Source organism: Gymnoscopelus braueri (genome assembly GCF_963280865.1).
Source record: "Gymnoscopelus braueri genome assembly, chromosome: 2".
Classification (NCBI taxonomy): domain Eukaryota; kingdom Metazoa; phylum Chordata; class Actinopteri; order Myctophiformes; family Myctophidae; genus Gymnoscopelus; species Gymnoscopelus braueri.
In genome coordinates, this window is record NC_137604.1 from 35,301,307 (window position 1) to 35,324,084 (window position 22,778).

Genomic DNA, 22,778 nt, shown 5'->3' on the forward strand with positions numbered 1-22,778 from the left:
TGTTCATTTAACTCAGAGGATACACAAATTGGTTACAAACGCATAAATTAATACTGAGGATTGAGAATGAGGATTTTACCATGTATTTATACTATACCAGTTCCAAACATAATGGGGATTAAGGACACATAATAGCCTACTGCTGACGTTCAGTTATGTCATCAAATGGAACTATTAATGGGAGCTGTAGAGCTATTTCCTGATTAATTTCTGACGCATGTGTGTGTGTGTGTGTGTGTGTGTGTGTGTGTGTGTGTGTGTGTGTGTGTGTGTCTGTGCGTGTGCGTGTGCTTGTGCTTGTGCTTGTGCTTGTGCGTGAGTGCTTGTGCTTGTGCGTGAGTGCTTGTGCTTGTGCGTGAGTGCTTGTGCTTGTGCTTGTGCATGAGTGCTTGTGCTTGTGCTTGTGCTTGTGCTTGTGCTTGTGCTTGTGCTTGTGCTTGTGCTTGTGCGTGAGTGCTTGTGCGTGAGTGCTTGTGTGTGCATGCCGCATGTGCACGCATACATTTGTACATGCATACATTTGTGCACGTCTAAAAGTGACACATACACACTCGTACCGGTTAGCAGACCTCACAGGGCTGCTGGGAGTTTTGCAGCTGCTAAGGAGTCTGCATCACCACACACCAAGTGCCAATGTTTCAGCGCCTCCCCCCCCCCTCCCCGGACTAACTCTCGACGCCAAGCCAATTCCTTCGCTCACTGGCAGATGAGTTTTGCTTCACAGGGCAGGTAAAAGAAGAGGAGGAGAAATGAAGAAGAGGAGTGGGAGGAGGAGGAGGAGGTGCAGGGGCTCCGAACGGGAGCATTGTATTGGATGTTTAGGCAGGAGGGGCTGATGCTTATCCATCTATCCCACTGCCACTATCAGAGGGGGAGAAGCGGAGAGCCAGCAGCGCAACCAACACACACACACACACACACACATCCACATAGTCCGAGGCGGGACAGACCATGTCAGAACACGGGACGTACCTGGAGCTGCAGCCTCAACAACTAATGGGGTGCAAGACATGTGGAACCGTAAGACAGCAGCGGAATGAAGACAGTGGAAGAGTGGAAGCAGCATAGAGGGGCAGGGTTGCTGGGGGAGACGGACAGACAAACAGACAGACAGTCAGACAGACAGACAAGCAGACAGACAGACAGACAGAGGGATGTGACTGAGCTTTAAAGGAGGGTTTCGAGGAGTGCTTCTCTCATGGCGGGGCCAGCTATTCAGGAGCCCCAGAAGAAGGTAAGTTTACCAAGTTCATCTGTTTTACTCGCTCACTTCATAGACTTCATCTCCTGTACCACACCCTCTGTTTTGTTTTTCACCTGGCTGTAGGTAGTACAGTAGGTGTCTCTGGTGCAACATTTAGCCCATTCATAGGAAAGGCAGTGTGCAAATGCAACCAAAGGGACCCGTACGTACATTTGTACACAATCAGTTACAAATGCTAACACTGAGGATTTTGCTGTGTTGAGCTGCATAACTTTGTTTGCTAAACAAAGTTTTAAAAGCTTTCTCAGAATGGGACATCACAGCCTCTTCAATTATCTAACGACAATGCAGACGTGGAACTGTTTGCATACAGGTTTACGTGTGATATAGGTTGTGATATATAGACAGACGACCCCCCTCACCCCCCTTTTTTTTTTTTTTTTTTTTTTTACATTGTGGTATTTTTTCTCTGTATTTTTATGTTGATTTTTGAACTGTTTGGTTGCTACTATATATGTCTATGGAATTAATTCAAGGACCCCAACGGAAACAAGTCCGCAAGGACTTTTTTGGTCAGACCTTTTAGACAAAAGTATTATAAATGTAACTGTGTTGTTTTACATTCTTTTGCCTAATAAAATTTTCAATCAATCAATCAAAAGTGTGAATAAATATTTGTAATAATCATGCATTTAAAGGACAACTTAGTTGTTTTACAACAAGGGTTCTTTTATTAGTTTGTATTAATGATAATAATTAAAAGATGAGTGTTAAAAATATATATATATTGCTTGCTATCGTTATAGCGATTATCTAACGACAATGCAGACGTGGAACTGTTTGCAAACAGGTTTACGTGTGATATAGGTTGTGATATATAGACAGACGACCCCCCTCCCCCCCCTTTTTTTTTTTTTTTTTTTTTTTACATTGTGGTATTTTTTCTCTGTATTTTTATGTTGATTTTTGAACTGTTTGGTTGCTACTATATATGTCTATGGAATTAATTCAAGGACCCCAACGGAAACAAGTCCGCAAGGACTTTTTTGGTCAGACCTTTTAGACAAAAGTATTATAAATGTAACTGTGTTGTTTTACATTCTTTTGCCTAATAAAATTTTCAATCAATCAATCAAAAGTGTGAATAAATATTTGTAATAATCATGCATTTAAAGGACAACTTAGTTGTTTTACAACAAGGGTTCTTTTATTAGTTTGTATTAATGATAATAATTAAAAGATGAGTGTTAAAAATATATATATATTGCTTGCTATCGTTATAGCGATTTTTAACTGGGGGGCGGGGGCCTTCAGGTAATTGGTAAAAATGGTGGCTATTTTTATATCTTCAAGGCCGAAGGCAGTTGGTCAGGGCAGAACCTCTGCCCCAAGTTTTTCACATCGGCCTGTTATAGCGCCACCAGGAGGCCGATTTTCGCAACAAAAAAAAAGGTATATTACTCCTACAAATGTTGTCATAAATATTGTCCTAATATCACACATATCAGTACACATACAGTATCTCTATAGTCATGTGATCAAGACAGATTTGTCGGATTTTTCATATTCCATCCTTATTGGCTGCAGATTGGCTTCCAAAGTTTGCAGGAGTGGCCCGTTTTTAACAAAGTGTCTCAGATCATGAACGCAGCGTCCGATTTCCATGAAACTTTATGCGCACATCCCCACTAGGCCAATGAAGAAAGGCCACCCTACATTTTTCAAATCAGCCTCATGGTGGCGCTATAACAGGCAGATTCACGTTTTGGCCTATAACTCTTGAACTTTAGGTCATACAATCAACATCTTTTTTTCCCTGGATTCTGTGGCATTTCTTCCTTGGCCTAGTGGGGATGTGCGTGCAAAATTTCACGGCAATCGGACGCTGCGTTTATTTGAGGCATTTTGTACAAAACAGGCCACTCCTGCAAACCTTGGAAGCAAATCTTAGCCAATAAGGATGGAATATGAAAAATCCGACAAATCTGTCTTGATCACATGACTATAGAGTATAGTCTATACATAGAATGTATGTATACTGTGTACCGATTTGTGTGATGTTTGGACACAATTTATAGTAATATCCATGTGTTTCGCAAAAATCGGCCTCCTGATGGCAGAACAGACCGATGTGAAAAAATTGGGCCAGAGGTTCTTCCCTGACCTCCGTGCCTTCGGCCCTGCAGAGACAAAAATAGCCGGCTTATTGTGTAAAAAAAATCTTTTTTTACCAATTACCCGAATGCCCCCGCCCCCCAGTTAAAACGATAGAAAGCAATAAATGTTTTTTTTAACATTCATCTTTTAATTATTATCATTACAAACTAATAAAATAACCCTTGTTGTAAAAAAAAACTAAGTTGTCCTTTAAGTTATTTTGCAGTTGAGGAGGGTCTGTTTTCTTTTATTTAAAGTAAAAATGTTAAAGATTTTATGTTTGGCAAGTCCATACAAAACTCATCTGTCTGACCTTATCTGGTTCCTTCTGTGTATGCTAAAAGGAAAGGAATAAACTCACCCATATAGTCAATGTGTATACAGTATACTGTATACACTTCACTACACTGAATGAAAAATTAAGGGGTGAGTGAACCCCGCAGCACAAGTGTAAAGTGCATCTGGCTGACTCCACTCTTTTAGCTAACTTTAACTAACCTCCCCTTACATTCTCTAACGTTTAGTGCCAATGAATGTCTTTCTTTGCTTCACAGCCAAAATATGTGACAGCTCAGGGTTTCATTTTTCACCGAGTTTCATTCAGTTTCATTTTTCACTGAGTGGAGATGAGAAGGCTACCAGAAACGTTAACGGCAAGTTTTTTGAATACCAAACGTGTCAACAGGGTATTACTTGATCTAGCAAAGAGAATAAAAAAAGACTATATGTGATGTTGACAGCTCAACACGGTCCAGCCGTACACACAGCTAAACAGCGTAGAGAATGCAATGGTAGGAATCTGTGAACGTAAGCAAAACTAAAATGCCAGGCTGCACTTTTAAAACCTAAGAAATGGACGCCCCTCAGGCTAGATCAGGGGAGTTATCAGTGCTGCATTATAAACTTACCCACAATGCCTTTTTTTTGGACATCTGACTTGATTAGAGCAACATATATTGATAACACTCGTGCACAACCTCACACACAGTAGGCTATTGAGTATTTCCATGTACAGACATGTACAGTGGTTTACACAATCCATCTGAGCCCAAAGCAGTGGGCTGTAAAAAAGAGCATACATTACAGCACTCCACTTTGTATTTTTGTGGGGTAAAGCTGAAAATCAATTTGTGTTGAGCTGGCAGTGGTGGAAAAAGTACTGAATGTTTTTACTTAAGTAAACGTATCAATACTGCAATATAGAAATACTCTGTTACAAGTAAAAGTCCGGAATTCAAAATTGACTTGAGTAAAAGTACAAAAGTATTGGCATCTTGTGAAAATAGCCGATCTACAAGCTCACAATGTTGCATCGCATCATGACGCATTGTGAGCTTGTAGATCGGCTATTTACAAATGGCCAAAATGTGTATAGGGGCTGAAGTGGTTAATGTATGTTTTGTAATAATAATCACAATCTACAAAATAACTAGTAACTAAAGTTTTCAAATAATTGTGGTCGAGTAAAAGTATAATATTTGCTACAAGTAAAAGATTTTTTTTTTTAAATACAGTTAAGTACTTAAGTACTTAAGTACAGGGTAAATGTACTTAGTTACTTTACACCACTGTGAGCTGGGGAGCGTTCCACTTGACTTGCCCTCTGCTCTTTGGCATATAGTAGGACTTGTCAGTCATTTATTGCGTGGACGGTGCTTGGGTCCACAAGGGAGGATTCCTTAGCAGTTTGGCTGTCAAATGAGTTTTTACCATTGAATGGAGATCTGCTGCTGTATCGATTGAGACCCTGGACGTGATCAATGGTATTGGCGGCAGGCATCACAATGTAATGGCCAATGATTTCCTTCTCGTACATTACCTTAAAGTAATTGCATTGTCAATGTCTACCTGCATAGTAGTTCTTTCTTTACAGGACCTCTGTATTTAGTATGAACCTGCTGTATTGCAGAGAAGAAAACAGTCAGGCTGTGTTCGGTAGTAAGTAGTGTGTGTGTGTGTGTGTGTGTCTGTCTGTCTGTCTGTCTGTCTGTCTGTCTGTCTGTCTGTCTGTCTGTCTGTCTGTCTGTCTGTCTGTCTGTCTGTCTGTCTGTCTGTCTGTCTGTCTGTCTGTCTGTCTGTCTGTCTGTCTGTGTGTGTGTGTGTGTGTGTGTGTGTGTGCGTGCATGTGCTTGATTGTATGATGGTTGCCGAAAATAGCCGATCTACTGTGAGCTTGTAAATCAGCTATTTTCTATAAATTAATCATTACTCACCTTTCCAGTCCCCACAGAAATGCATAGCTATCTTTGCCCTGCTGTGTTGTATTGCTGTGCTGCTGGCGCTGGTCTTCTCTGCGGTGGATGTGTGGGGAGATGAAGAGGATGGCATCAACGAGGAGAACTGCAGCACAGACTGTCGGTATGATGAGCTGGAACCGCAACTCAAAAAGGCTCTTATTTAGATTGGTCATGCCACCATTTATTATCAGGGAGGGAAATTATCACCTGGCAGCAACCAATGAAATAATGACAGATTTCAGTTGCAGCTGGAAGTCTATCTACATACCAACTACATCGTCATCCATCCGTACTATTCTATTCCTAGAAAGTTACTTAAATAGTGGATGTGGCTGGTGAATGCCACCACCAGCTATGACTTACAAATAGAAAAAGGTTTACAGTATCATCACTACCGGTAAATTGGATTGGATTGTCTAACATTCCCACTAATCATTATTATCATAATGACAGTGATCAAAGAAATGTAAGGAACTCTTGATTTTCACCACATAATCTTTCGCATATTTTCAGCATTGTCCTCGTAGAGAACATTCCAGATGACCTCTCCCTCCCTGTGGGCGGTGGATCCCGCCTCCCTCTCTCTGAGGGCTTCCACACGCTGTTAGACCTGGTCAAGCACTCTATTGAGCTGGTGTCACCCGTCTGGGACCTCAACTCCTGGGACCAGGAAACATGGCCTAACACTGCCAAACAGGTACAGTAGAATGTCAGAGCCCTGTGCCTCATAACAGAGACTGGACTTTCTTAGGCCCAATTTATACATCATGGCATGATGGATTCGCTCGCCGAAGGTCCTCATCGCAACACATCGCGTTGAAAATCTGTTATTTTAGAGAAAAATTGCATTAAGGGGAACTTCCCAGTTCCCACTAATATAATACTGCAGCTACATCACTCTCTTCCTCAGGGCCAACTCTTGTTCCAGAGACTGCTCAGCCTGAATTCTCGTGGGCTTAAACTGAAAATTGCCACCAGCCTGACTAATTCTACTGAACTGAGGACCTTGGCAGACCATGGTGAGTGACTCTATCAGCAACACAGCTTCTATTTTAGCCTATATGATCAAACCAAAGGTTGCCATGATTACTAAATCCCAACATGCAATGCAGTTATTAATTGCATACTGCAGACCAGCACAATATGTAGTTGTTGTTTTTTTCCCGTTCATCAGTAATCTGATTAGTCACAAAGCAAGGTTTTGCTTTGTGACTAAAAGGTTTCCCCATCCCTCCATCCCACAGCATGAGCTTTAACATCTTCCCACACGGCCTAACATCTCTCCAAGGTCAAACATCATGAATGTGCATGAATGTTCTTCCCTGTCAAAGCCTATGCCTCGAAGGCCGCCAGCCTCTATCCTCCGCAGTCCATCAGGCAGTCCAAGGCCAATTTCTCTCTCCCTCTGTCTGTCTGTTTGTCTGTCTCTCTCTCTCTCCCTCAGGAGCAGAGGTTCGTTTTGTGAATATGACAGTCTTGACCAGAGGCAAACTGCATTCCTCATTTTGGATAGTGGATCGGAAGCATCTTTACATCGGCAGTGCTACTATGGATTGGCGCTCCTTTTCCAAGGTACAATCTGAGTATAACTGAACTGTTATAACTAAAAGCACATACTGTATGTGTATGTTAACACCTGGCTATAGTAAGGAGTATTAATACACAATGCCAAAACAATTTAAGACATTGCAGACATAATGTATTCGAGTTACTTCACCTTCACCTATACTGAGTTTAAGTCTTTGAATTAGAATTAAATGTAGTTAATTTAGACACTTCAGCTCAGGATGAACCATTTCCCATTTATTGCAATGATATTACATTCAGTTTGGTGGTGTGACTCGCAAGCATGACACAGATCTGAAACACAAACCCCCCGAACAGAGCATGAAATACAGTTATTACATGAACATAACATTGAACCTTCAATACATATCACAATCCATAGAACCACAGTACAATCCACAGAATCATCCTATTAACAATAAGAACTAAATGCCACAGGGAGGAGGCCGGGGAGGTGGAGGAATTTTGACACTGACAGCTGTACAACGGCTTTGACAGCTAAGCATGTAGAATGAACAGTGAACAGAGGGCTGCTTAAATGAACCGCCTGAGTTGCACTGTGGGAATGAGGGCGTGAGTGAGTTGGCTTGTAGCGAATGAGAATGACGTGAGGTTGATCGTACTGACTTGTGGGAGTACGTATGAATTAGCTTGTTAACAAATCAATGGGGGGTCCGGGGAGAGTGAGCCAGCATGTAAACCTCCTGCCTTCCGTGCCTACATGAACTATCGCTACGCTGAATTTGGCCCAGGAACAAGATGGCTTGTGTTGAGCCTCTGAAAAACATGAACCTTTTCTCTTTTCATTCAGCATTTAATTTACAATAGACTGTAGAATGTAGGAAGTGAGCATTAGCAGAGTGTAGCCATAGCTTGAAGTGATTACCTGGCACTTTTCATGCCTCAGTGCTGCCTAGAGGTAGACCTACTGTTGAGTGTAATTAACAAAGGAGCCAAGAGGGGAATGTTCACGCACGCCGCACGCGCGCGCACACACGCACGCACGCACGCACGCACGCACGCACGCACGCACGCACGCACGCACGCACGCACGCACGCACGCACGCACGCACGCACGCACGCACGCACGCACGCACGCACGCACGCACGCACGCACGCACGCACGCACGCACGCACGCACGCACGCACGCACGCACGCACGCACGCACGCACGCACGCACGCACGCACGCACGCACACACACACACACACACACACACACACACACACACACACACACACACACACACACACACACACACACACACACACACACACACACACACACACACACACACACACACACACACACACACACACACACACACACACACACACACAGGCAGAACCGCAGCAGCTGACACAAATCCCAGTCAACAGTAAATAAATCAATTACCGGTAAATAGTGTTCCTGCAGAAAAATAAATCTCAGTCATGGACAACATTTTTATAAACACAAACAAATGGCCAAAAGGGGGAGGGGGGAGTTTCCAATGTCTTCTCTACTTGCCTGCTCCTGAAATTCTGCTTGTAAAATTGTTCCCTATCATATTGCAATCCAACATTTATCCAGCAAATGCACGCTTGCTCATGCATCTTCCTCTTCACTCCAGAGGAAGGAGCTGGGGGTGATGGTTTTCAACTGTAGCTGCCTGGCTCTGGACCTTCACAGAGTCTTTTCATTCTACTGGCAGCTGCAAGACAGAGACTACATTCCCTCCATCTGGTCCAAGAGAGTCAAAGCCCTCTATGGCAAAGAGGATGCCCTGGAGCTGCAACTCAATGCAGCGCAGGCAACTGCTTATGTGTCTGTGAGTGTTATGTACACTAATGCATGTCAGACAACAAGCTAAGCTTGTAGGTTGGCTATTTTCTGTAGTTTGGAGGGAAATACTATCAGACCTGGTCTGGGGGTTTCAGGGGCGTCAATTGGGTATGGCAAGGTATGGCAGGTGCCATACCTTGGCTCCAGAAAAAAAAGGGGAAAAAAAGATTATTATTATTATTTTAATCATGAATAGTAGCCTAATGCAGGTGTAAGACCATTGTGTTTGTATTGTGTTATAGGTATAATGCATAGTTTTCTATGCATTTCGGGGGTTTTGGGGGGTTTGACCCCCAGGATAGGTGTCCCTTATTTTAATCTCTGGGAGTTGGGAACCCTAACCTTGCCATACCTTAGCTTTTGCTGAACTGACACCACTGGGGGGTTTCATGGCTGCTGTTAGAGATAGTACTCAAGGCTAAGAGAACACAGCCTCAGTAATCTCAATAATACACATGCCATTGCCTTTGTCTGAATCCAACTGCTTGTCTGGGTTTATTAGCTACAACATAGGAGTTCCCAAATCCAAAGCTAGAGACCACACTTCATACTAATTATAGCATCGGTTTTCTGATTTCTGACAAACTTTCCTCATAAAGCACAAAACTCAAAACTTCAAAGATGCTTCAATTGACTAAAAACGCCCACGGCTGGGGCAATTAACTGTGCTTATGTCGTGCTGAGTAAAAGTCTTGACTTTGAAAATCTCTAAGTTGACAGTAATAAATCTTACTACCCTCACAGCGACGAGATGTTTATCAGTTGCATAGGGAACATTCATCATTCTCTAGGAAGTGATGGAGCCACACTGTGATGGGCTGAGGGCAACCCCAACCTGCTCATGTGCCACAGTTCTGACAATGATGCATGGATGAGAAAAACAAACAGAAAAACAGAATCCAGGAAGTCTTTCTTGATATTTGTCTTTAAGAAGTGCTGACAACGATAAAAAAAAAAAGAGATGAAATAATATTGTGAATTAATTCGAGTATATGCAATCAATGCAATCTTTTTTTAATTGAAAATCTGTCTTGATAAATTTACGACTTTAACCCTGGCATCCCAATTTTAGGCATGTCATTATAGGCAGAAATATATTTGTGGTCAAGTGGTTAGGGCCTGATAAACCAATAATCACTCCACCAACACATAAGATCAACCAATAGAGGGCGCTAAAACAGTAGCATGTGCCCTGTATATGCATACATGCCAAAGAAATGTGAATCTACATTACACTAAGGCCAAATTATATATATATATATATATAAAGACTCCATGGAGCTCAAGTGTAGATAAACAAATCTCAGTTTTGCAATTAATTAGCTGATTTACTGCAGAATTACCTAATAATAGGGCACCGCTGGCCTAGCAGTTAAGGCGCATACCATAGGCTCTAATGCCAGTGAGTTGCGGGTTTGATTCCTGAGCCCGATGACCTTTGTTGCGTGTCACTCCCCGTCTCTCTCTCTACTGACTACTCTCCATAAAGGCAGAAAATCCCCAAAAATATCTATAAAAAAATAAAGAATGACCAAATAATTAAACAGTCTATTACAACAAATAAGTAAGGATATCCAAACGTTCCAGGACCAAGTATATTACACTAAGCTCAAGTGAGTGAGTGTAAATTGTTGAAATATAAGAACACTAAATATGGATTGATCATTGTTGTCACTGGACATTTGATGTAAATACATTTACATCAAATATTACAGTTTTCAGAATAGCTTCTAACTACTGGGAAATGAGCGCATAGAGTATCAAAGGATATTAGAGACATGACAGGCGTTTAATGTTTATGACAAACCAAAAAGTTTTTTGCTGGAGCTTTCTTAGCCTTTCGCCACCTCTTATAAAGTTAGGTTTGACTTTAAGGACAACAGCTTTCAAGGAGGAGGGGCTCCCATGTCCCACTTGATTGTAATGATCAGCCAGAAGATAATTCAATTTTTTTTATACCATTATCAAGAGCAGTTCTATGCTCCCAAAGTCTGTCTTTACATCTCCTGTTTGTTCTCCCCGCATGAATATGGAGATTTGCCTCCTCATTACTTGCTTCATCCTTTTCCAAACTCTTACGACCTCATTCAAAATGTTTTTAACATTTTGGAGAATATTATGGTTGGAGAATAAACTGAAAAACACAAATGCTCTATTTGCATTGTGAAGAATGGTTTGTTGTCCCCCCCAAAAAAAGAAAGAAAGAAAAATCTATAAAAAAAAACACTGAATGTACAGTATGAAATTCTGCAATGCTAAACTTCATGCAGGCTGTGCCTTTTAAAGCTTGAAGTGATGCATCTTCTTTGCAGGCCTCCCCTGACCTCTTCTGCGCTAAAGCTCGTACCAGAGATGTGGATGCCATCCATCAAGTCATTCAGAGTGCAAAGACATTCGTCTACATATCTGTCACAGACTACCTCCCACTAGTCAACAGGAGCCTACGAGGGACCTTGGTAACAAGGTAGAGCTCTTGTAACCATCAAACAAGAACTAATGGCTTATGACATTTATCCACTTAAACCCTCTATTCTTAGTGAAACGGATCTGAGTTGCAAACGCGTTGTGAGCTTGTAGATCATCTATTTTGTATTTTGTTGTTCCATCGTCAGCTGTCTAGTCCATTTACCTTTCAGTTTACACTGACATTCAGCTGTTAGCAGTTACTCTACACTGTAATGTATCTGAGGTCTGGTAACAGGGTCTGTCTACAGATACTGGTCCCCCATTGATGAAGCGATCAGAGAAGCTGTGGTACTGAGAGGAGTCAGAGTTCGTTTGCTTATAAGCATCTGGAAGCAAACCCACCCACTCACACTTAACTTTGTGACCTCCCTCAAATCTCTGTGCATGAAGCTGGCCAACTGCTCACTGGAAGTGGTGAGTGAAAAGCCAAACAACTCACCCAACATTTATTATGATTATGTTTATGATGATTATGATCGTTGTTGTTATTAATATTTTCTTTTTCTTTTTTTTAAACAGTAGTTTCTGATTTACACTGAACCTTTGGGCTTTTAAACGTTAAATAAAACAGATACGTTTTTAAAATTTTATTTAACGTTTTATTTAAACGTTAAAGACGGGGTGCCGTGATTTTCAGTGATCCCCCCCCCCCTAAAACATAATCATCAGGTATTATGGTTATACTAGGAGGAATTTTTTTTTCAAAAAAGTGTACAGAAATTGTTAAAATTATGTTTTTATGTGGACTCGCCTCCAGTTCATTAAGTATACCTGGTTCTCACCTTAGCACCTCCTCCACCACGTTAGCACCACCCACCTGTCCTAGTCCCTCCTCCTCCTCATGCCCACACCTGTTGTGTTATGATAATGAGGGGGAGGGTATGTTTTTAGTATGTCACTAAAGCGCTGTTTCTCTATTGGCACGTTTGACCCTCAAGGTTTCAGCCTCCAGGTAGAAACTCAAAATAGTCAGAGAAGACATAAAACACCATAAAAACACCACCAGGGGGCTTAATGAAGTTCTACCAACCTCATAGACACATGAAAAACAGAAAAAGTGCAAAACCATGGCATCACCTCTTTAAATAAAACACACTGTAGCTTACAGTTTACAGTTTAGGCATTTAGCAGACGCTCTTAATCCAGAGTGACTTACAGTAAGCACGGGCACATGATAATACATCATAATACATCAAATGCATAATAAAGCTTACTACAGTACACAAGTTATTTGTAATTCTTCAGCTGTTCTTTTTTTTTACATAAATACAAATTCACTTTTGCAGAGGTTTTTTGGTCAGAAAAAGCATAAAGATGACAATCAATATGGACTTAACCACAACAAGTACGTGGTGACCGACAATGCTCTGTACATTGGTAAGTGAATGTAATTTGTTTACAAGTAATTCTGCATTGGGAATATTCATTCATTCATATAAATATTTAATAATACTTGCTTTTGTTTTCCCACAGGAAACCATAATTGGGTGGGGAGCGACTTTGCCACTAATGCAGGAGTTGGGCTGGTTATCAAGATGAAGCCGAACATGAATGAGACGGAGGTCACAGTACTGGAGCAAATCACGGCTGCTTTTCAGAGGGACTGGAGATCACCTTATGCAAAGAACATACAAGAATACAAAGACCATGTGGCTAAATACAGACATTTACAACAAGCACGCATTGAAGTCAAACGAATACTAAGAAACCTACCTTTAACTTAGATCGTCTTTCAATACCATCACTCACAAGACAATGGATTTTTACAAAACTTGCATATCATAGTTATAACTCTAAGTACATTAAATTAAAGCTGAGATTGTAGTGTTCTTATTTGGCTACTGGCTTTCACCACCATCGGGCATTGCTGTAGGAAAAAAGCAATGTTCAGACCAAGATTTTCATTGAAATTGGTTTGGTTTCTAGAATTGAAAGACATCAAATCTCATATTACCCTTCCATTTTCACAAAACACATTGGAAAACGAAATCAAGAGAAGACAATCATCAGGCGACCCGATAGCCAAATGGTTAGGGATAGGGTGCTTACCACATTTAAACACACCCTGATGGAGTGATCAGTGGCTGTGGTGTATTTCCTCTGCTCTCTGTCAGTGTCCGCATTTCCTATCGCTCTCTTCACTCTGTCTATCTATTCTACATAAAGCATGCCAAAAGAAAATCTTTCAAATAAAATAGAAAATAGGCGCTCGGGAGGGAAGCTGGTCGGGGAGTGTCATATTTCTCACTGCACAAGAGGCTGGGCGGTACCCGTCAACAGGGAATGTTGAACGGGAGGAATAGGATGGAGGTGCTACGTCCTCCCTGTAGGGTACAATAGCAGTGGAAACAGAGAAATGCATGGGGAGGACTTAATTGACATAATAACTAAATTGGGAGAAAAAGCAATAATTGGCCACTCTAAATGAACGAAAAAAAAGAGAGAGAAAACAATCACCAAGGAAATATTCAAATGTTACCAAATTAGGATAACTAAATATAACTGCAATAATCAAGAAATCTTGGATCATTTAAGATGCACACAAATCCTCAAAAGGAAGCAATGTGGGAGCACATTTCTGTAGAGAGAGAAGAGGCATGTGGAGCAATGTAAAGAGAGTGGTGACAAGCCTGTTCACTCCAATGGACCTTGATTTTATTTTTTTGATCAGCCATGGTAGATCGTGGAGACCCAAAAGTTTCCGGAAGTTAGCAGTAAACACTAGTAGGCTCAGCACAGTAGACGGTTTATGATCTACTTTTAACCACTTGTCTTTAACCCTATATAAAGTTTAGTAGAGTCTACAAGCTCACAATCATATCGCATCACACATTTTCGGTGAATGTCCTCCCCTGAATAGGGACACTAGGGTTCAAGTAAAATGTTTAAAGAATCAATTTGAATATTATCAACAAACTGAATCACTTTAACACTAGACAGGCATCCTACCCGGGCACCACTCAAGTCAGGAACAATGCTAGTCGGTAAAACATGCCCACCCGTTTGGCGAAGCGGTACAAACGTGACACGAAGCTCTGCTTTACCACGAAGCCGGCGGGTCACGTTGGCCAATCAGGGAAGCCAGTGCCCATACCCCTCCCAAACACACAGAGATTCGGTCTGTCCTCCGCAGACCTGCGGACAGACCTTTGGTCCGATTGAATTGCCACTTGGCACTGCACACCTCCTGGTCATACGGGACACACATGCCAAGTTTGAGGCCGTTTGGTTGAGCGGTGCCCGAGTTATGCCCGGGACAGACAGACAGACAGACTGACACATACACACAGGTTTGGCTAATTAATATAGATGGATGCGATTGGAACAATTTCAGGTCTACGTGAATCACGACGATTAAGCATTTTGGACAATTGTTGCTCTCTCTCTTTACATCACTCCGAGTCCATGTAATCAAGCACAAGAGTATTGGAAGTTGGGATAGAACGCTGATTGCTGAGTGATTGCGGGTATTGTAGTTTGACAGTTATGGACATAGGCCTGATACTGGATTGTTTTTCTTCTTATTCATTGTTACAGTATTTCAGAATAGTTGAAATTACAACCAATATAAACAATAATAATTAGATTCAGTAACTACACTGTATGTATGGATGATTGATGATATGAGCATGTGTTGCATGGATACTGAAACTGACGTTTATCTTAAAGCTTCATATTTATAGACAATATAAGCCTAATGCTAAAACGAATGTGCAATATCCTATATGGATGTAGTTTCTTCATCTTCTATAGGCCTATTGGAACATTTTGTTAGAAATAATTGAATTTTCTTTAAATTTCCCAAGAAAATACACTCCAACAATATTACATTTATTTGATGATTACAAACCAAAATAGTTTTGTGCAATTTTCTTTTACTTTGTTTTTTATTTACACTTATTTTTGTATCTTTAAAGGTCTCTATTTTATATAACTTGCCTGTACTTAATAATAAAGAACATTTAATAGGCTATGTGTCATGTTTGCTACACACCATGCATACACAATGCATTAGCCATGCCCCGTAGAGCAGTGGTTCTCAACCTGTGGGTCGGGACCCCGAGGGGGGGGGTCCCAAGATGACAGTGAAGGGACAATTTAAGGACTTTTAAGACCTTTTTAATAATTCCAAAAATAAAAGAAAGACCAATACTGCATCAAGAGTAATCAACAAACTATACTATAAAAACTGGTCTAACATTGGCCAAATTGACAAATGATATAAGAAAGAGGCAGAAAATAGCTGATCTACAAGCTCACAATGGTGAGCTTGTAGATCACAATCTACGAAAATGGGTGGCTGATATACATTTAAATTGATACAAACCTGTGGACACTGCATGGACAGTTTGTCATTTTGGGCATTAACAAGAAGTTGAAGGGTAAATACGTCTCTATTTAAATGCTGACAAGGCCCCAATCCCTCCCATGGCAAGCCATTCAAATTGAAGTCCCAAAGTTAATTGAAACTTCACTTCACTTTGGCCACATTTCTGGCAGTAGGCAGCCATTGCTAGCTCCAGTCACGTGGTCCATGCATAATCAACAACAAGCCATGTTTCGTACAACAGAATATAGAATAATACTATGGGCTATAGACCATAGAGTTTAAAAAAAAGTATAGACCCAAACATTGGAACTTCCTCGTTGATATAGACTGAGCACTTCCGCATTCCATCATGGGAGTCGATGCTAGTGTCATCACTCTCATACTAGATCATGCAGTGTAAAACATAAGGAGACACAAAATTACCTTCATTATGAACCGCCACCAAAAACAACGCCCGGGATGTGCTTGTGATTCGTGACGTTGATGTTGATGGACATCAGGTGCGAGATAATCATGAGTCAAACACCACCATCTGCTGGACGATTGCAAGAAGTGCAAATACAAATAGTTAAAGGTAGGGTAAGTGATATTTTTTGGTTAAAACAAAAAGTATTTTGTTAAAAGGTTAAAATACTATATTCTGATAGTAATCATTGCTATAGAGTGTTTGTTCAGTAACAGATGTCTCCCTGTCTCTCCAGCTCTTTAATAAACAGAAAATACAATTTTTCGGTAGGTGTCAAAATCTCAGCCAATCAGGAGAAAGTACCAATTTTTAAGCTTAATTTGTATAGTGTTCCAGTTCCAATTTTGCATGCTCATTTCTTAGTGTCATCACTTCCAATTTCACTTGTTTAATCTGTATCCTGATTGAGTTCTCTGTCCTGGTTGGATAAAATTGGAAATGAAACTGAAACTGAAACGAAAATGCATTTTCTGTTTAATAAAGAGGTGGAGAGACAAGGAGACTCCTAATACTGAACAAACACTCTATAGCAATGAGTACTATCAGAATATAGAGCTATTTAACAATTATTTTAACCAACGCAAATCACTTACCCTACCTTTAATAACTTTCCAGTTCCACAGCATACAAATATTTCAAATAGGCTTTTACACCACAAAAGGGTAGGTCTAGGCTGAGGATGGATGCAATTCAAACCATCTTTGTGCTTTGTGTCAAAAAAACGAGGGCCTGCACCATGATCATCATGATGCATGCACTCTACACCTTTAGTGTAAATGATATAGAGCTCATGATCATATGGCTTATCATCAGTGTGAAAGGTGACACAAATAAGTAATTATAGTAATAATCTGTATTTTGAATATATGATATATTAATTTTAAAATTAAAACACTGACAGTGCCATTGTCTCCAACTGACATCAGTGTAATAACAATAATTAGAACAGCATAGAGCAAAATTATATTAAATTATTATTTTGATACAAATTACGAATACTGGGTCCATTTTATTTTTATCACAACAAAAATACACAATACAAAATACCGGTCTGAGAAATGTATTTGAGATACAAATACTTATTTTGAAATACATTTTATAAAACTGATGCAATGATTGGTCAATTCATAGATTGATTGCCAAATATTGAATTAATTGCCTATGTCAGAATTTCTAAGAATAAATTGATCATACAAGCAGAGTATTTTTATGGTGTTTGCAGAAACTTTGCACTGTTTGGAGCAAGCAGCCAAAATGTTTACCACTGTGTGTGAGAGCGCAGGCCAGAGTGACCTTGTTATCTTCGAAAGCTAGACAAGAACATGAGACTGAATGCAGTCCTACACAGATTGATTGATTGATTGATTGATTGATTGATTGATTGATTGATTGATTGATTGATTGAATACTTTATTAGCAATTTGCAAAAAAAGGCACATGAAAGTACCGTTCAATACAAGGTCTGCTATAGGATTTTAAACCCAAGAAAGCCTATGTCTTGTTTCCATTGGGGTCCTTTGTACTCAATTCAGCGAAACATTAATGACAGACAAATATACACTACTATGCAAAACATCATATAAACAGTTTGGAAACAAAAACAAAAATATGTACAGTAAACAGTTCGAGGGGGGGGGGGTCTAGGCTTTGACTTTTACAGGGGCCAGTTTTGAATTGCAGCCACCTGTAAGTGCTCTTTTAGAGCGGTTTTGAAGGAGAGTATAGGGATTCCCACTCAGAGCTGCCTCTACGCCTGTACTTCACAAACACCAGGATAAACTGACCCCAGGATATTGACCAGGATAGCCTACTGACCAGGATACTCTGACACACCAGGATACTGACCAGGAAACTGACACCAGGATACTGACCTAGCCTTGGATCAAGACTGTCATAGATGTATTTTATCGAGTCTGACTTTTACTTTCGTATTTGCAAATGTAAAAATCGATAAAATACATATATGATAGTCTTGATCCAAGGCTAATACTGACCAGGATACTGACACTAGGATACTGACACGATACTGACCTGGATACAGTATCCGGATACTGACACCAGGATACTGACACCAGGATACTGACACCTGGATACTGACATATAGCATCACAATTAATAAAATATTAGGCTTGTCTGACCATTTATGGGTTATGCATGTAATGTAGTTATCACAAAAGTCAACTATCTTTAATGCATAAGGAATACATTTCCATGAGGCTTCATTCACTAGCTGAAGCAAGTTGATGAAGTCTGTCTCAAGACCCGCCCTAATCTGCCCCTCATTTGTGGTTTAATTTGTTCTGATGAGGCCGGGTGGGTAAGCCAATCAGAGGCAGAGTAGAAGTGACATCTCACATTGTGTTTTTATTTTTATCTTATTGATTTATTCCACAGTATAAACCTGTGTAAATGTACAAAGTAAGTGTACCCATCCCAGCCAAATACAAATTACAAAATACATTTCTTTTTTTAATACTTCCCATCTCTGCTATACATTATTGTAATTTTGTCCCTGCAACTTACAGTTGACATCAGTGCTGTGCTGGTGGTGTCTTGATGAATAATAACCTCAGTGAAACAAAAATGTTAAGTAAATGTTAGAACATTATTACATTGTGTAAAATGTTCATAAATTCGTGTGGTTCGTTTCTCATCTTTAACCACAAGATGGTGCTGACTGCTTAAAGGGATATTTCACTTTCAAAAAATCTTTTGGTCATTTTATCATCTACTCAGGCCTTTGTGAGCCCCCAGACAGTTTTTAAGTTGCTTGATTAATTATTTCGATATTTGATATTCATTTTATCAGACACGCCCCCTTCCTATACAAACCCATTGTAACTTCAAACTTCATTTTAACCATGTTAGATTCATCAAAAACACCCGTCCTTGGTTCTGGTGACTCATCCTGCCCTCCTAATGCGTGAGGGGGCCGTGTTTTTTTCAATTACTTTTTTCATTTATTTTTAATATTTGTTTTGGAAAATGAAAAAAATAAAATACAATAAAAGAATAAAATAAAATAAATTAAAAAAGTAATCGGAAAAACACGGCCCCCTCACGCATTAGGAGGGCACTGGGCAGGGTGAGTCACCAGAACAAAGGACGGGTGTTTTTGATGAATCTAAAATGGTTAAAATGGAGTTTGAAGTTACAATGGGTTTGTATAGGAAGGGGGCGTGTCTGATAAAATGAATATCAAATATCTAAATAATTAATCAAGCAACTTAAAAACTGTCTGGGGGGTTCACAAAGGCCTGAGTAGATGATAAAATGACCAAAAGTTTTTTTGAAAGTGAAATATCCCTTTAAGTTCTTACCATGCCCTACCCCTATCTCCCTCCCTGAGTTTGAATGTTCTGGTTCCAGGGAAAGAAGAAGGGGTGATTGGGTGAAACGAATTATTAATTATAAGAGCATTATTCAGGGCTATATTCATAAATGAAATGTGGTATAGTAGCCTACTCGATCTGCTATTTGGGCGTCATTTCATCACATCGCATCTCTTTAAAAAAAAAAAAGAAGTCAGCTCTAATTTGTCATTCTTGAATGGCACAGTTCCTACTCAGTCACTCACTGATGTGGGTGTGTACACCATGGGTGTACATACATTGGCTATTTGAAAATAGTGCATGCGTGCGTGCGTGGTGCGTGTGAAAAACGGACTGCCGTTCATGAACAGGGAGGAGGAGGTGGCCCGCCGTTGTTATGGTAACAGATTAAGGGCAAAGATATTTCAGAATCAGGCTGCTCTATTAGCACTTTTTGCTGCTGCTGCTGATGGTACCGTGGTGCTGGTGGTGCTGCAGTGGATTTGAGGAGCATAAAGCCCGGATGATTTGCTTCGGGTTTTAGAAGAGCCAGAGCAAACGGCACGGGGCATATAAGCTAATTAATTAATTCATTAATTCATTTCATGAAGCACATACCAACCATACGCCAACATGTTCAAAGTAAGGTTAACTTTATACGGATTTCTGCGTAGGATCTAAAACGTTCTACTAGTTCAGTTGCAAATACTTCGCGGCGCGCCTATTTAGAAAAAAATATATAGGCCTATATTTATTTTGTGTGTGTGTGTGTGTGTGTGTGTGTGTGTGTGTGTGTGTGTGTGTGTGTGTGTGTGTGTGTGTGTGTGTGTGTGCGTGCGTGCTGCGTGCATGGAGCGTGCATGCGGTGCAAGCGAGCGTGCGAGCATGCGTGCGCGCGCGTGTGTGTGTCGAGAGGGGGCGACAGATGCCTTTGCAGTGGAGCACCAGGGATGTGTGTGTGCGTGCATTGCGGAAAATGCGGATGGAGTTATTTTTGAAAATTGACATAAATAGCCTCATCCTCAGCTATATATTATTTGCAAATCATACGTTGTGTTTACTGTAGTTCTGGTCAACGACGCCGACGGTCTTCGCAATGTCAGTGCAGCTGCAGAGGGAATACTCAACTAGTTTTGCAGTGTGGTGGGATGGGATGGGATCCCAGCCGACCTAAATGCTGCAGACACGGGAGGGAGTGCATTCAGTGCAATGGAACGTGCCGCTCACCAAAGTCTGTCATCTTCATTCAGAGAGCCGGGATGTTTCGCTGACAGGGAGTGATAATCAGTCTCTACCTTGGTAAAGATGGAAAGCGGAGTTTTTCAACCCAACATGGAGCAATTTATGCTGAGCCCACTTGTCACTTGGGTAAGAGATGCAGCGAAATTAATTAGTTTTCTCTCTCTCTCTCTCTCTCTCTCTCTCTCTCTCTCTCTCTCTCTCTCTGCTTGATATGCTGTTTTATATTATCATGTAATTAATTATTTTTTGTTTCTATTAAGGTGAAGACATTTGCATCAAATGATGGGGGCGTTCATTTGGATTTTTTGGAATTATTGGATGGAGTCTTTTTGAATGAGATCATGACCCAAATGTAAGTTATGAAATGTGCTCATTTATAGGCTACATGCTTTTGGTGCATTGCCCTTATCAGTGTATATCCAAATCAAATGTTGTGAACAATGTCCAGGTGATTATGCAGATTAGCATCATGGGTGCTCCATTAGACACCTGAATGATATGTCATTGAGATCCTACTGTAGCAGTCATTGTAGTACAGCAACCAACCATGTGACATAATTATGTTACATAGCCCACTACAGCAAGTGCAATTAGTTGGATGATGTTTGATTGATTTCTGTTATAGCCTGCCCTTCTGTGTAGTTTGATTTCTGCTGAGTCACCCTAAATATGACATTCATACAGAGTCCTATGAGAATGGAATATTCTTGTCTACCACCATGTGTTTATATCAGCTGTTGCTGATACAGCATACTATGTAGATGTAGCCTCTGCTGAAATTATTTGCAATATATTTCCATGCTTGCTAGCTACATTAACAACAGAGCTGTCTTTGCACACTGCAGTTATAAAGGGGATCTTTGGAGTCTGTAATCTTTAAAAAGGAACTTCCTCGTGAGCTCCAGGTTAGGAGTACCAATGAAATATTGGTACAGACTAATTGCTATAGTCTGTATTTGACCAAAACTAACTTAAATAAAGAGACTAGAGCGAGCCTTGGCTACAGCCTTGCGGTGTGGAACAATTAAGCCACGACAGACATCATATATGTCTTTAAGTCAATACTTAAGAGATTATGACTTGGGTGCCTTATGTTCCAAGGGAATTATCATCACCTCTCACAAATACTAAGATGGCACTCTAACAGGCTGCAATATGGCAAAGTAATGTGTTTCATCTGCATTGATTCACTGGTGGTGGACCAATACAGCAATGCTATTAACATTACTACAACTATTGTGCTTTTGTTTTCATTAACCAAAAAGTAGTGTTGACCTGCAAACTTCAGTAAACCTTGAACTTGAATAGGGATGGCCATGTGAAGCCAAGCCCTGAAGCCCATAATTTAGTCCTGAACAGCATGGCTGCTCGATAGTCACACAGGAAACAATTAAAAGTAGTGGAGGAACTCTAATGGCTCACAGTCAGTCTACACAGACTGGCTGGGAGAATGGGCTGGGAAATCTAATAATAATTAAATGTAGTTAACGATGTACTAGATAGGCAAAATTCTGAGAGTTAATTTAACCCTCTTAAAAAATAGTTAATGTTTACACTCTCAGAGTTAAACTAACAACTAAAAATGTTACTGTGTGTGATAGGACACTGAGAGTATCATAATGTGTTGTTGACAAATGACAACATTTGATTGTACAAAAAAAAGCTCTTGAGGATAATACTGTCTGTCTGGCCAGCCCATGTCTATGTACTGTAAACCTTCAGTGTCCATTCAACACCCCTCCTCCCTCACCCCCAGCCTACACAGCCACCAGCCCTCAGTACAATAATGCTGAACAAAGGGGAGGAGCATTAAGATAATCTCCTGGATTGGGAGTCCCTCAGGATTAGGATGTTGTTGCTGGTGTTTTATGACAGTGGGACACAGATGGCATGGAGATGGAGAAACAGGACAGATAAACGGACAGGCTTGAAATGGGGAGATACACAGAGACACAGGAGGGAGCTGTGTCTGTCT

The 22,778-nt window shown here is 40.5% G+C and overlaps 2 protein-coding genes across 2 annotated transcripts in view; both read left to right on the forward strand.

Annotated features, from left to right (window-relative positions):
• Nucleotides 1-1,198: 1,198 nt before the first annotated feature.
• On the forward strand, nt 1,199-13,266 carry pld5 (phospholipase D family member 5; the record flags this gene model as incomplete). Its single annotated transcript, XM_080446981.1, has 10 exons — nt 1,199-1,234; nt 5,583-5,719; nt 6,112-6,295; nt 6,509-6,617; nt 7,043-7,170; nt 8,777-8,974; nt 11,301-11,452; nt 11,703-11,868; nt 12,741-12,831; nt 12,928-13,266. The coding sequence occupies 10 exons, from the start codon at nt 1,199-1,201 to the stop codon at nt 13,176-13,178; spliced, it is 1,452 nt and encodes a 483-aa protein (XP_080303107.1). The 3' UTR covers nt 13,179-13,266.
• Nucleotides 13,267-20,536: 7,270 nt separating this feature from the next.
• The window catches only part of LOC308098302 (girdin-like), a 29,970-nt gene continuing 27,728 nt past the window's right edge, over nt 20,537-22,778 (forward strand). The window contains 2 exon segments of the mRNA XM_080446607.1: nt 20,537-20,929; nt 21,064-21,155. Coding sequence (XP_080302733.1) covers nt 20,867-20,929; nt 21,064-21,155 — 155 coding nt within the window. The 5' untranslated portion in view covers nt 20,537-20,866.